General features: G+C 32.8%; 3 protein-coding genes across 3 annotated transcripts; 2 read left to right on the top strand and 1 right to left on the bottom strand.

The window, feature by feature from the left end:
- Window positions 1-2,224: 2,224 nt before the first annotated feature.
- Window positions 2,225-6,863, top strand: LOC125048678 (cytochrome b-c1 complex subunit 2, mitochondrial-like). Its single transcript, XM_047647487.1, has 10 exons — window positions 2,225-2,355; window positions 2,468-2,598; window positions 2,700-2,874; window positions 3,665-3,796; window positions 4,081-4,251; window positions 4,909-5,000; window positions 5,694-5,791; window positions 5,880-6,043; window positions 6,343-6,564; window positions 6,683-6,863. Exons 1-10 carry the CDS (start codon window positions 2,311-2,313, stop codon window positions 6,764-6,766), a joined length of 1,314 nt encoding a protein of 437 aa, XP_047503443.1. The 5' UTR covers window positions 2,225-2,310; the 3' UTR covers window positions 6,767-6,863.
- Window positions 6,864-7,533: 670 nt separating this feature from the next.
- On the bottom strand, window positions 7,534-8,251 carry LOC125049123 (multifunctional methyltransferase subunit TRM112-like protein). Its single transcript, XM_047648240.1, has one exon. It carries the CDS (start codon window positions 7,924-7,926, stop codon window positions 7,549-7,551), a length of 378 nt encoding a protein of 125 aa, XP_047504196.1. The 5' UTR covers window positions 7,927-8,251; the 3' UTR covers window positions 7,534-7,548.
- A 2,161-nt stretch (window positions 8,252-10,412) lies between these two features.
- LOC125048741 (DIS3-like exonuclease 2) lies at window positions 10,413-15,309 on the top strand. Its single transcript, XM_047647589.1, has 3 exons — window positions 10,413-13,072; window positions 13,198-13,456; window positions 13,944-15,309. The coding sequence occupies exons 1-3, from the start codon at window positions 10,539-10,541 to the stop codon at window positions 14,154-14,156; spliced, it is 3,006 nt and encodes a 1,001-aa protein (XP_047503545.1). The 5' UTR covers window positions 10,413-10,538; the 3' UTR covers window positions 14,157-15,309.
- The last annotated feature ends 888 nt before the right edge of the window (window positions 15,310-16,197 follow it).

Genomic DNA, 16,197 nt, shown 5'->3' with positions numbered 1-16,197 from the left:
AGCGCTCAGGCAGAAACTGCTTAAGCTGAGTGTTTCTTCGAGGATGGTACATCTCATATGTAATCTGCTATTTACCAGATCTATTTTGATAAAGCATCAGAATACCTCTCTTCCCCCCAGACTAGTCTGGAAAGGTCTCCCTCAAGGCTCAGTTCTCAGCCCTCTGCTCTATAGCATTTATACCTATGACCTCGAACTGTCTGTTACCAGTTTTTGCAATATTTTACAATATGCTGATGATATTGTCCTCTATCACAGCTCAAGCAGTATAGGGGAAGTATCCTGTCGTATCAATTCTGCTTTGTATTATCTAGGCCAGTGGTTGTCTGACCACGGCTTGTCCCTGTCAGTGGGCAAATCTCAGGCAGTGGTGTTTACAAGGAAGAGATACATTCCCACTCTACTCATTTCATTTGAAAATCAAGCAATCAACCTGACAGATAAAGCAAAATTTTTAGGTATTTATTTAGACAACCGGCTGAACGGAATTGCCCATTCTGAACACATTATCAAAAAATGCGAAAAAGGTATTAACGTACTAAGAGCAGTAGCGGGAGTTTGGTGGGGCGCTCACCCCTATTCTTTAAAGTTATTGTATAATGCCTTAGTACGTAGTCATATGGATTACTGTATGTTTGTTCTGGATCCCTTTAACAAATCAGCTGCTGAGAAACTAAACAAAATTCAATATAGGTGCCTTAGAATCATTCTAGGTGCAATGAAATCCTCCCCCACTAATGCTTTGCAGGTTGAGTGTGTTGATCCTCCTCTACACATCCGCCGGCAGTATTTATGTGACCGCTTTGTTAGCAAGATGTTACAGCTATCATCCCACCCTCTTTGGCATCGATTATCCCAACTATCACATTCTCCTTGTACCCGCAACTCCTCTTCCTATCTGCTAGATAGTTATCTAAAGTTCACCAGCCTCCCTAACCCCCTGATATCTTTTCCAATAAATCCCCTGTATTCTACTTCTTATAAAGCCCTGGTATACAAACCTCCCATCATCACAGACCTTGGTCTGATCAAAGGAGCCCCAGATACCAACATCAAATTACAAAGCTATATTAATCAAAATTGGCCAAATCATCTTCTTATTTACACTGACGCATCAAAGCTGTCTCCAGACGGCTGTGTTGGTGCTGCCTGTTGGGTTCCTCGGTATAGAATTATCCTGAAATTTAAATGTCCTCCCGAATCTTCAGTGTTCACAGGAGAGGCTACTGCTCTATTGGAGGCAATCCTGTTTGCACACTCCCATAACATACAACAGACAGCTATTTTGACAGACTCTTTTAGTTGTTTAATGTCCATTAAAGAAAACCCATTTCGCAGCAAATCACGTTTTCCCATTATTCTAAAAATCAGGGAGACTCTGCTCTCTTGTAATCAAAAAGGATTGTCTATCATACTAGTTTGGATTCCTAGCCACTCAGGTATCCCTGGAAACGAGACTGCTGATTCATGTGCCAAATCAGCTGTTGAGTCAGGTTCTCTAGATCATTTTGAAAATTCAGCACAGGATCTTTGTACTCTTGCAAAGACATATCTGGACAGAACCTGGAAGACATTTTGGAATGACTCCAAATCGGTTAGGGGTAAGTTTTATGCTTCCATCCAACCAAACATACCAAGACAACCCTGGTTTTGTCATTATCGGAATGTAAATCGCTGGATTACATCCACAATCTCACGTCTTCGTCTTGGTCATGCTTGCACTCCTGTTCATCTAGCCAAGCTCCGGATAAGGGATCACTCTATCTGTGAGTGTGGCTTGGATGAAGGCACTGTATCTCACATTCTATTTAATTGTCCCAAACTAACCTATCCTCTCTATGACGTTCTTCCCCGTAAAGTCCCCCGTCCTTTAAGTGTTAAATGTTTGTTAATGTTTGTGTTTAGTCCATATTGTAGATTTTTATGTAAATATATAGAAAGCAATAAAATTAAAGTGTAATATATATATAAAAATTATTATAAAGAGGAAACAGTATTTAATAATGGTATTATTACTCACTCATATTTGTGTTGTCTGTGCAGTCTTAAAACTAACAATCGAATTGCAACTATTTTGTTTTTGTTTAGGTGCATATTCAAAATTAACTTAATTATTATTTTCACCGATCAATCTCCATCGTGCCTTCTCCATCTACACGACACTGGCGAAGTACCTTGTGCCCAGTTGGCACATATAAAAGCCATTAAAAAAAAAAAAAAAAAAAAAAAAAATAGGGATTCGATCGCTGGCCACGGCCAACCAATTTTTTCGAAAAAGAATTAATAATTAATTTTGCAAATCTATCTAATATGACTTCAAAGGCCATGGTTTTGCCCCTTGTTCGTCAAATTGCGGTAAATATCTTCATTGTAATATGTGATGCTATATTAATGACTAGTGTCAAACCCTATTATGTAAACGCGTTAATGATAAGTTCTTCCTTTTAAATTTTTCATATTGTTTTAGACGAGGGGTTATGCACAGGCTGCTCCTGCGACAAGGGAAGTGCGCGTGAATTCGAATATATTGTCGAATAAGACCTTTGTTGCTACAGTAGATAATGGGTCTCCAGTTACCAGAGTCACCATAGCCTTTAAGTAAGACTTATTTAAAGATTTGATATTTACTTATCCGCCAGCAGAATAATTAATCAACTCATTTTGTAGATGATATGATAAATTGGAGAATGTAATTTCAGGGCTGGTTCCCGTTATGAGCCACAAACAGAGTTGGGTGTTGCTCATGTCCTGCGATCTGCTGCAGGCCTCAGCACTAGGAATGCTAGTGCTTTCATGATATCTCGCAAACTGTCACAAGTTGGAGCTTCATTCTCTGCATCAGGGGACAGAGAATTCATCTACTACACCCTTGAGGTAAATTACTTTTTAATAATTATATATACAGTCAAAATCTGTTATAACGACATCGAAGGGACTACTCATATTTTGTTGTAAAATCGGATAGTCGTAACAGGCGATGTTGTTGTACCTACTACAATAGAATTCACCTGGAACCTTTGATTTTGGTCAATATAACTAGTATGTTGTTTTAAACGAAGTTGTCATAGAAAATTTTTGACTGTATATATGATAATTATGTTATTACAGTAGGAGTGCTTTGTACCTAAGTACAGTAGAACCTCTATAAGTCGAACATCAAGGGAGACGCCAAAAAATTCGAGTTATAGAGTTTTCAACTTATGGAGGATTTCGACTTAGGCGGATTTTGATTAGACATAAAGAGTTTGAGGTTTATTCTTATAAATTGAACACCTGACACAAAGCAAGCAAACACGTGTTTCCATGAGTCATAAATTTATTATTGTATACTCCTAAAATGTTTTCTAAAAATAAAACGTTCCTATGTTCGAGATACAGAGGTCAAATTTAATTTTTCGAGTTATACAGTGAAAATATGTACCAAAATGGCTTGGAGGGACTCGGTGATTATTTCGATTAACAGAGGGTCAAGATTTCAAGTAATGGAGGTTTTGGTGTTTTAAGGGAAGGGTACAAAACATTTTTTCAAGATTTGGAGGTTTTTGACTTATCGAGGTTCGACTTAACGAGGTTCTACTGTATATATATTTGTAGTTAATTTTTTAAATCTTTTGCTTCTATTAATTTATGAGGTATAAAACCATAATTTTTTATGTAATTTCAGGCCACTCAAGACAATTTAGATGTTGCTCTTGAATATTTGAACAACATTGTGTCTAACCAGGAGTTCAGGCCTTGGGAGCTCAGTGACAATGCTCCTCGTATGAAATATGAGATTGCTTCTCTAGCTCCTCAGGTGACAGATTTTTTTTCTTATCATAATATAAAAAAATCATTGTAGGTAAGTCAATGTCCACTTATGAATGTTAGTAAATAAATGGCCTATGGCCATTAGTGGGACATAAACAATGTGTAATTGAGTATGCTGAAAATCTCGAAGTTTATTAAAATTAAACTGAGTAGGGACTGTTACTGATAGGCAATTCTTTGCCCCGTAAGAAGATTTGCCACAGGCCCCAGATGTTATAGTTTTTCCACCAAAGCCACTGCTTTCACATATCTGTTGTGTTAAACTTTCAGATCCGTGCTGTAGATCTTCTACATCGTGCAGCCTACCGCCGTGGCCTTGGGAATTCCCTCTTCATTTCCCCGAAGAAAATTGGTCATATCAGCTCAGAGTCAGTACAACATTATGCCAGTACAACATTGTCACACTCTCGTTGTGCCATTGTTGTTGTTGGAAGCAACCAGGTAGTTTTACCTGTTATAAAATATTACATTAAATTTATCTGAAAAATTAAGATATAACAATTCAAACAATTGATAAACAAAAGGTTTGTGTGACATGGCCCATTTGATTGTTGTATTTTTTTTATATTTAAGATTTCATACCTGACAGTCTCCATGCAGTGTTACTATGAATTGAACCAAGTGCAATGCTCAAAAATACAACAACAACAAAAATTATCCTAAGTTTTCAAATATATTTAAATTAATTGCCCTTCCTGCATACTAAATTAATTGATTCTTAGAAATTGGTTTGACCCATTTAGTCCAACAGTTATTTAGATAAAGAAGTTTTTATGAGTGCGCTTCACCAATTCTGTTGGTTGACAATTAACCTGGACGTAAGAAGGGGGGATGCTTTTGAATTTTGTTACTAAATTGTTACTTGTTTTGTTTATTTGAAATTCTACTTTATATCATTATAATATTTTTAATATTATCAAATGTAAATTAATAACAAACAATAATTGGCTAATACATATTTTCAAATCATTCAGCTCACCAGGAAATTTAATTATCAGGTTTGTAAACACAATGTACCCCTCCTATCTATCCCATATACATATGTGTATTTGTGTTGTACAATAACACTTGATATTTATATCATATTAATTTCACTAGGAGAAAGCCAGCATTGTTGCTCAAGCTTTGCAGTTACCTTCATCTGGTGATGCATCATGTGAAAAGGCTTCTTATTTTGGAGGTGAACTTAGGTATGCAAATTGAAGTAATTTAGAAGTTTTTAAATATTTTAATCATCATGGCCTGTATAAAGAGAGTGGTTATATAAAGTACAAACCTGAGCTAGAATCTGGTGTACATGTCATTTTTGAAGTTATACTTCTTTAGGCGCGTTATGAAAAATTTATGAGAGTGAAATTTTACGATGCGCGCGCACCGTGACACTAAATTAACAGAATGAAGTTGCTTACAGAAGATGCTACGGTGTTGGACATAATTTAAAAAAAAACAACATTCGAATAATAATAGAATTTATGTTACACTTAATGTAAGAGAATAATAATAAATATTTATTTATTTAATTTTTCAAATGTAAACTGAACTTTATTGACTATAATGACTCCTTTTCCAGTCTTTGATTATTTAATTGTAATTAATTATTTGCTTGCAATCAAAAACTATTTTTAATAATGCCAAAGAAGTATATCTTCTAATGCATATTAGTGTTAGAATATGGACCTTAATGCGTTTTGAACTTAAAATTAAAAAACTTATGCATCATTGTAGTACATTTTTTAATAAAGGCAGACAAACAGACAAACTTTGTTGGGAAAAATATTGTTTCACTTTTCAGTCATGTAAAACGAAAAACTCTAGTGTGGGCCAATTTACACTTGTGTAATAATAAGTTTATTGTTAAATATCTGATATTGGATTTTTACCAGGAAGGAAATGGGTGGAGATTTAGCTCATGTGGCACTAGCAGTGCAGGGAGCTTCAGCTGGTTCTAAGCAGAGTCTCGCCCTTGCTGTAGCTGCTAAGGGTATGTTGTATTTGAAGAAGAAATGAGAGAAGTAACTCATTTGGGATTACTGAATTATTTGATTAATGATTATCTTGTTTCTCTACAGCCATTGGAAGTGGACCAGTTACTAAATGGGGAGCTGACAACTCGCCCATTGCCAAGGCAATTGGCAATGTAGGTCCATTTGCTGCAGCTGGATTCAATGTCTCATACTCAGACAATGGACTTTTTGGTGTCATCCTTTCAGTGGCTAAAGACGAGGCAGCTAGTGTATGTATTTCATACAGTGATTGTTTGTTCATACATTATGATTTTATTTCTTTTTGCTTTATTAACTTAAACAGAACTTAAAACTTACTCTACATAAGTGTTGATATTTAGTTTTGAGATCAACTATACTTTAAATTCAAAATGAATCAATTAGAAGAGTTGCTAGTCACATTATAAAGAGCTGAGAAAAGTCATGTGATTTAAAATGTAAATTGATTTTTGTTTAACTATTATTTGTTAAATTATTTTAAGAGCACAAACTTAATTAATATTATATTCATTTATTTAAACAATTTCAGGCAGTAAAGAGTGCTGGTCAATTTTTAAAGAACCCCTCACTGTCAAGTGAAGCTATTAAAGCTGGCAAGAACCAACTAAAACTACAAGTATTAAGCGAAGCTGATCAGGGCTCCGCCCTGGTTGAATCTCTTGCTGCCCAGGGCTTTTACACAGGAACAGCCAAATCCCCTATTGAGATTGCTGCAGAAATTGATCAAATTTCCGACATTGATGTATCAGAGGTAGATTGGTTTTTTATCTAATAAATAATATTTTGGATTCCCAGATGGACATATAAAATGTAGAAACTTATACTATTAAGCTTTCAAATAAAACAAATTAATTTTTACTTTGTTACAGGCTCTATCTAATGCTGTAAGAAACAAAATGTCAATGGGAGCCGTTGGTAACCTAGCATTCGTTCCATACGTAGATGAAGTATAAATTTAACTCCTTTAAATGTACCTTAATTTAACAATTAAGGAAATTTCTGAATTGTACATTTATTATAATTTATTGTTAAATAAACAATAGCTGTTAATAGTGAGTTTTATTATATCATCAAAGTTTTCTTTCAAAATAATTTAAATTTTATAAATCAACTAGCGACCCGCCCCGGCTTCGCACGGATGCAATGCTGATACTAAATACACTACAAAAAAATTGTGAACGTTTACGGGTATAAAATATTATATAGACTATGTCACTCACTGAAAAAAATTAATGATTAAAACCGATCCAGTAGTTTTGATTTATTCATTACTGCCCGTGGCCCGCACGCGTTAAATTTGGATATTTTTTTATTTATTATGTAAAAGGAAAAAATGAAATAATTTACGGCATGACATTAGAAACCTCAACAATAACAGTATTTCTACACTATTTAATGGATATTATCATACATATAAACCTTCCTCTTCAATCTCTCTATCAATTAAAAAAAACGTCATCAAAATCCGTTGCGTAGTTTTAAAGATTTAAGCATACATAGGGATATAGGGACAGAGAAAGCGACTTTGTTTTATACTATGTATTGTAAATCAAAGTACAAATTATTTCCAAGAATCACATCTACCAGAAGTTAGAAGTGCAACTAAATGTTAAAAGTTACATAGGTACTGTTCAAGATGTGGTAATATCTATGTATGTAGGAAAATTTATTTTTAAAATGGATTCATCTGCATATGATATAAGCACAAATAAAAATTCAATTACTGCATCAAAATTTATTGAACTTCTGCTTCTGTTAATAACATATTTGGTATGCCTTTAGATATGGGAAAGCGCCTACCCGATTCTGGACAAACTAAATTGCCCTCTTCAATGTCTACTTCTAGTAGCACTCTGTGTGCTTTCTTTAAAAACTCATTGTTTTCTTCAAACTTTGGTTCAATTGTCTGTGGAAGTCCATCACTGTGACCAATACTATCAGCAGCCCTCCACAACACTTCCCAGTCCAGTTTTGGTATTATTCGAGTAATAAATTCAGGATTGTAATCAACTTCTGTTATATTAATGTTTGTAGCATTGATTGATAAAGGATAACCTGTAACTACGCCTTTAAGGCATTTTGAGGTAAGCATGTTATGAGTGATTAATTTCATTTCGAGCTTTTTACTGAACCAAATATCAGATAAATGAAATTTGATGTTTTAGAGAAACATGTAACATTTATGTTAGTACCTTTATATCCGTCTTTTTAAACACTTCGACATTTGGAAAGTGATTAATAAGTTGAGTGAAATCTATTTTATAGAATTCCAAAAGTCTTATTTCATTTAAAATATTGTGCCTTGTGTATATTCAATTTTGTAAATTATTTTTTGGTTATGAAATAATATGCACTACAATACAATCTACATACACTTTTTTTTTATTTCCATTTCTTGGCGTCCACAGATTTGTGAAGACAGCTAAGTATTATATAATATGTGCGCTGTAGCATGGTGCGGGTGCGGGGTGACACTTGACAGCTAAGCAAAGTGTTATGCGTATAACGTAAGGCCATAGACGTATTCAGTGATGTACTGCTACGATGGATAGTCGATGTTTTTTATAATAAAAAACGTATTTTGTGCGTAGTTCAATTTTTATTGTTAAAAAGTCTATAATTATATAAATGAAACAACAGAACATATATAGGGTAAGGTTACTTAAAAGGTTGCTAAGAAGAAATATATTTTATTCGTCAAAACTCATATAGGTGTCGGTCATTGAGTCAATAGCCACTAAATTCATCATCTGAATCTGTGATTGGCTTCACCTTGGTCCTTTTTTAGTTGAGTGTCGATAATTTATTCTCAGACATCCCTTATTGCCCAATTCTCTCACGTGTTATTTGCGAAACAATATTGCAGCCAATATCAAGGGCTTCGGCTACTCGATCCACAATTCGATTCATTGGTAACAAAGGTACATTATTTTGTATTTCTCTTTCAAAGTACTATCGAAAGCAAATAAAAAAGCTCTTTGGCATGTAGTATTGTCTTTTATTAACATAAATTTTACACATTTAAACACTTTTTTGACGGATTGAAGCTATGGATTATTATAAACTTATAATTATTTTACATAATTTTAAATTTTCCCCGACGTTTCGTGCGTGCTTTACAGCGTGCGTGGTCACGGTGACTTATCAAGTTATCACTAAAGACAAAAGGTGTTGAATGTCAAGTACTTTCGGTTGGACAAAGCGTTTGTAATGATTAGGCTGGTTAAACTTGGAAAGTTCGATTATTTATCGATTACATATTTCCCAATTTTTGAACTTTAAAGTTTTAGAATTTCCACTTTCAACCAACCCCTTTCACGCGCCAGAAACAGTTATTTAAAAAAAATATTAATATAGCGAGTACTAAGTAACTACAAAAAAATATAGGCATTCAAATCGATGGTCCATATTGGAAAGTTTAGCCCGCGAGGACGGAGTCTCCACATAAATACCAATTAAATAATAATAATTTGCTTCTTAAACTAATTTTCATAACAACATTAAAGAGAACTAGATTTATGGTGCGGGAATCGTCAGCGATAAAAATGTATTGCTAAATGTCACATCCCTAGTCATGTGGTACTGACAGATGTCAACGTCATACAAGTAACTGTCATCCGCCCCATGCTACAGGGCACATAGTATAACAATTTAAAGTATAGTGCTTTTCATGAAAGAAGTCCCGCGGCGATTTTTGGAACTAAATTTGACAGATCGGCAATGTTGTCATTCGTCGATGTTATGAAGTTCCTTTGTTGTGGTAGATTTTTGTGAATTTTTAACTAGCTTAGTGCATTTTAAAGATTGATTACAATGCCAAAAGTTGTAAAAAGTTCGGCTCGAGAAATGATATTAAAGGTGAAAGAGTTCTGTGAAGAGGAACATAAGAATCAAGGTGTTTTAATACCACTAAACAATGTTCGGAAGAGAGTTGGCGCCATAACGCGTACTTTTTAGAGTTGCCATTTAATAATTTTTTGCTGTATTGATGGGACTTTGATGATATAAATTCGTTTTTGCGACAAAATTGAATAAATACATAACGTGATGAAACTAGGTAACTGAAATTAAAACATATACTTATTACATATTACATAAGCATTATAAACTTAAAGTTACTATTATTTTTAATTGTTCATAATTCAATTGCAGGTGTGTCAGAGAAAACTGTAACAAGAATTATAAACGAAGGTATAATAGCGACGTGTACTTCGAAAAAAATTGTAACCCAACAATTATGCAATAAAACTCTGAATAAATTTTTTTATTGCTTTTCTTTACCCTATTTTCTCATCTTTTCCCTGTAAGTAGGTAGAACACCGCTAATATAAGTAAATGAAAATATACTTTTTACATAACAGAAATATTGTTTCATCGAAAAGAAAATAATATTATTTGATAAATTACATCTGCTATTATTATTATTAAATAAAATAGGTAAATTTTTTACTCATAAATGGCAACATTACGTTATGCGATTGCAGCGCCGCGTCTGGGGGACTTCTTTCATGAAAAGGACTATACTTGCTACACACAGAATGGACCATATACAATGTACTCTATGGTATAGATTAATCTCTGTGCCGTTCTCAAGTTTCAAAATTCACTATCAAATGTCAATAGATAACAAAAATCAACTACCAACCTTTTACGTTGGCATTTGCCTTTCTTAATATAAAATTAATCAGTTTTCCACTCCATGGTTAGTAAATTAGTATCCAAAAAATGGGTACCGTTACTCCAAAAGATTTTGATGACGGGACTTTAAAATCCGAAACAACTGTTCAGGAATCTGAAAACGCCAGCAGTGAAAACAATGACCTGCGAGATCATCAAAAAAACGTAGAGAAACAAGAAACAAACAATGATTCATTACTATCGAAAAAGAAAAATGCTCGTAAACGATCAAAATTACGTAAACTGCATATGCCTGATTCAAATAATGCACAAACAGAAGCAATACATAATGAGTCCCAGGGTTATGAAGAAAAAAAAAATATGGCTTCTACTTCATCTGTTGACCCTAAAATACCTAACAGGAATGATAACTTGAACATTCAAGCTACAAAGGGAACTAACCATATGCATGGTCATAATATAAGTGGAAATTTCAATAATCTACATATATCTCCTCAGCAGATAGGGCATAATGCTAGACCCCAATGTAACACACAAAGTGCTGAGTCTGTTCAAGATTTTTTCATAAGACAAGTCATACCTTTGTATTCAAATGCTCAGTACATGGAAAATCTTGCACATCATCCTCAGTTTCAGTTAACACAAAATGTAAATACACCTCAGCCTGGACACAGTTCACCTCAAATGCATGCCAAATTTGGATATCCAATAAGTGTCCCTAATTCTCCATTAGTTTATGGAAGTCCCAGTTTTCCATTCCAGCCATCTAATTTACATTCTCCAAAATACTTACAAAATCTTATGCAACATCCATTACTAAATTATTCCCTTAAGTCTCCAAATCATATAAACAATATATGTAGGAATGTTTTTCCTGGATCATCAAGTGGACATTACTTCAATTCTCCTCAGAGTAAAAACAAAGATGGTAAAAAAGATGTAAATAATGATGATAAAAAATTTGAGTCATATATGTCAAAGGAAAATGTGGAAGCTGGTTTGCTACAAAATACTTTAATTCAAGGAGTAATAAGAATCAATCCAAAGCAGTTTCAACATGCTTATATAACAGGTACAGATCGTAGCGAGCAAGATGTTCTGATAGACACAGTAAAAAATAGAAACCGGGCCTTAGAGGGTGATGTTGTGATAGTACAAATTTTGGATAGTGACACTGAAGAGACTAATGAAACTAATGAAGTTAAACAGAAAAAAGGAAAAGTTGTTTATATCAAAGAAAAGGTGCATACTCGGTCATGTATTGGTTCTTTAATGTTAATGCCTGATAAAAATAGACAGCGAGCTCTATTTGTACCCCGAGACTACAGAATACCAAGGTTAAATATATCTTGTACATTTTGGCCAGATAATTTTTATACTGATTACAAAAGGTATGAAAATACCTTATTTTTAGCAACAATTTTAGAATGGCATGATACAAGATTTGCAATGGGTAGGATTGTGTGTAATATAGGGGAATCAGGAGATATGCAGTCAGAAACTAAAGCTATTCTGGCACAGACTGATTTAGATGTGACGCCGTTTGAACCAGATGTGAAGCATCTATTTCCAAGCATAGACTATGTTATACCAGAAGAAGAGATAAAGTTGAGGGAAGATTGTCGTAAATTATGTTTATTTAGTATAGATCCTTCTAACTGTAGAGATATCGATGATGCTGTATCATGTAGAAAACTTGATAATGGCAACTTTGAGGTTGGTGTACACATATCAGATGTATCTCACTTTTTGACAGAAAATACTATTTTAGATAAAAAAGTAGCAGAAAAGGCTACAACAATATACATGGTAGAAAGAGCTTATCACATGCTGCCAGATGAGCTATGTATGCTTTGTTCCCTTTTCCCTGGAGTTGATAAACTTGCTTTCTCTGTATTTTGGGAAATTACAGAAGATGCTCAAATTCAAAAGACAAGATTTTCTAAAACTGTCATTCATTCTTGTTGTCAGTTAGCATATGAACACGCCCAGGATATTCTTGATGATAAAGAGGAATCAGAAGCAAGTTTCCCCGAAATTTACAATGGCTTTAAATTTTTAGATATTTTAGAAAGTGTTAAAAATCTCGGCAGAATTTCATCTATTTTGCGGGATAGACGTTTTGAAGGCGGTGCATTAAGAATTGATCAACTAAAGGTTTCATTTCACTTGAGTCCCACTAATGGTTTGCCAGAATCATTTCAGATTTATGAAAGCAAACAAAGTCACCAACTCATTGAAGAATTCATGTTACTTGCAAATATGGCCGTTGCAAATAAAATTTATGAGGACCATCCCAAATTAGCATTTTTAAGATGTCACCCTGAACCTAGTAACTACATGTTACGGCAATTGGCCAAAGCATTAAAACCTATGGGTATTGATTTAGAAATAAATTCTGCTGGTGACTTATACAAATCACTGTTACCATATATGGGTCCAAATGCAGACAAAGGCAAAGCCACGGTACTGAGTATGTTGTGTGCTAAGCCGATGGCGAGAGCAAAATATTTTTGTGCTGGAAACTGTGAAGAAGATTTCAATCATTATGCATTAAATGTTCCACTGTACACACATTTTACAAGTCCTATTAGAAGATATGCAGACATTATGGTCCACAGGTAAGTTGGTTCAAATTGTATAAACTTATAAATAAGTGATAATTTCTTAGAGTGTTAGAGCGTATTAAATAAATAAAATTTAAAATAATCATGTTAGATTAACTTGGTAATGTGATTATTTTCAGATTATTATCGGCAAGTTTAAAGTATAGAAACGTACCAACATGGGACATTGACTTTGTTAACATGGTTGCAGCTCAGTGCAATAAGCAAAAATACAATGCCAAAAAGGCAGGTGAACTGTCAACAGAATTATATACCCTGAAATACATAGAAATGCACTCGCCTGTCTTCACTGAAGCAGTAGTTGTTGAAGTAAAGAAAAAATACATTGATGTCATCATAGTTGCTATGGGTTTAAACAGGAGGATATTTTTCAATAATGTAAGTTTTTTTACCATGCCAATCTACATAAGCCAAAAGAAATGCGTGTTGTTTTGAACAAAGTACTTTTTCATAACAGCATGCATTTATATTGGAACTATACAAGAAAAAATCTACGAGTTGCACTCTGGGAGTACCGGCAGAAGTGAAAACTTGAATATTAACGTTGTACATTTTTGATATTTTGTAATGGTTAGGGAATAATTTTGCACGAATTGCTTTAATTATCAGTATAAAAGTACTATCATTTATGTGGTAGAATACAATATTTATTTATTGCGCTATTGTACACAAACATGACAATTTATATTACATTAAATACGCCGCGCCAGCTGTCTACTATCCATCCGTCTTACGAATTTTCGATCAGGTCACGTGTCCTGACGCTAGTTTAAATTTTTTTACCCATTCCAACAAAAGTGTACAACGCCGCTAAAGAAGATTTCACTGCAATAATTATTATCATTTTTACTTTTTTTTTTTTCAGGACTTTCCTGGAAAATATGAACATATTGTTAATGAAGCAGGATCAAAGCTATCAAAGATGGAATTAACTTGGAATGCAACAGAGACTCTTCCTCAAGTAAAACAAGTTATTAGTGTATTCTCAACTTTAAAAGTTGAAATGCACAAAGGCGATGATATGGTTAAAGTTGAAGTTAAACTTGTGAGACCAGATGATATAGCCCCAATTTTATAATTCTGAGCAGTACATTTCTCTTATATTTCTTGCTATTGCATATTTGACATATTTCAAAATGAAATAATGATTACATAATAAGAGTATCAGTAAGACTAGATTATGTTCTTGAGAATATAACAAAACTTTTATCCCTAATTGAGGTCAATTATGCACATCATTATTATTTAAACGCACAATCAAATGATATTAATTTTTTTATGACTAACTTTTGACCATCACAACTTTTTACACTAAATTTTTATTTTTATTAGTAAAAAATTAAAATCGGCCATGCATGTGATGATATTTTTTTGAATAAACACGTGGCTGTTATATTATACATAATTAGCAAAATTTTAAATTAGATCATATTTTAAACAAACATGTTTAGTTATGATACTTCTTTTAAGTTGAGTGGAGAAAGTGTTGCCTAGAATGCATTTACCATTATTTGGTTTTTTTTGTTACAATAATTATGAAATCTTATTTTAATATTTCTATGCATTTTTGTCCTTTTATAGTTTATATAATTTCAACAATGAAAATTAAAATAATGAAATGTGTTAATAATGATTTGTTTAGAATGGATTTTGTCAAGTCTTCTAATCATTGCTAAGACTCATTTCTAGGTACCTGAGTTATTTTAATATAATATTACACAAAAAAATCCATTAAGGATCTAATACAAAAATGTTTATTTATAATAAGTACATATGACAACATGAATGATTCATGTATAGAATAAGTAGTTTTGTGATCTCTGTTTTAACCTCTTGTATTATAATATTTTTGTAACACCTTTTTATTACTAGTTAAAACTAGGAGAATGTCTTTAGGCTAAATTTTAAAGAACGAGTTGCTGATATACCAACTAACAACTGTTAATATTTAAAAAACCAAGCAAATCAATACTTTCACAACCGCAGCCCAACATTGCAAAACAATAACTTTATCAGCCCAGTGGTCGAGGGCTAATCGAATTCAAGATTTTTAAAATTTATTGCTGGTGGTTTGTTGGCCTATACAGTTGGATTATACATATACTTTTTGATGGACTTTGTTGTACTTGATGAAATTTTAAAGATATATGTAGTTCTTGTGTCCACTTTAAGTAAATTGATGTTGTGTAGAAATAAGATCTCAATATGATAATAAAGGTTGTAGTCATTTTTGTCTGTGTATTAATCTATTTCAATTTGAATAAAATTTTATTTTGAGTAATAATGAGTTATTATTAATTAAAATAATAATTATTATTAAGCCTTATGAAAAACAGATGAGAGATGGAGATCCGGCTGCAGGATCAGTTCGTTCATCTGTTATTTTTGTTTTAATTTATTTAATAATTTTTATATGCACAAATAAAACAACAATGTAAGGTATTAGTGGGGGCAAGATGAAAAATCATGTGTCCAATTCACACGTGGTAGAAGTGAAACCTTCAAAAACAAAGTTTTTATAATTAAAATATGTAAATTAGACTTTTTCTCTATCTAAATGTAGGATCTTTTCTTTAAAAAAATATATATTTTAATGTTAAATTTTTATTTATAACTTTAATATCAATCTTTAATTTGGTAAAAACTAAAATAATAAAAGTTTGAAATAAATTCACAAGATCCAACGTGGGAGAAAATGAGATAGGAAGCATTATACAGTGTATAAACTTTTAATTAAGTGTAGTACGAAGTTTTCACTTTAAAAAGTTTCTATAACTAAGGATTTGTAAATAAAATTGATAAATAATCTAATTTTATAATTAAACTACTTACTTGACTTACTTATTTAATTTTCATCAAATCTGTTTTTTTATTTCAGAAAATGTTCAAATACACACTAATTTAAAGTTTATACACTGTATAATGCCTCCTATCTCACTCTCTCCCACGCCAAATCCTATTAATTTATGTGTCTGTCTCTTTTTACTGTCGCTTTTTCCGTTGCATCCGGTTTGAAATCACAACGATTCTAAAGAAGTTTCACTTCAAAAATGGGGTATTAGACAATAAATCGTCTTTAACACCTTATTTTTTTGAGTGCTGGTATTTTTATTGAAACC

Source organism: Pieris napi, chromosome 4 (genome assembly GCF_905475465.1).
Source record: "Pieris napi chromosome 4, ilPieNapi1.2, whole genome shotgun sequence".
Taxonomy (NCBI): Eukaryota; Metazoa; Arthropoda; class Insecta; order Lepidoptera; family Pieridae; genus Pieris; species Pieris napi.
Note: the sequence above shows the minus strand (reverse complement) of the source record. Positions and strands in the feature narration are given on the sequence as shown.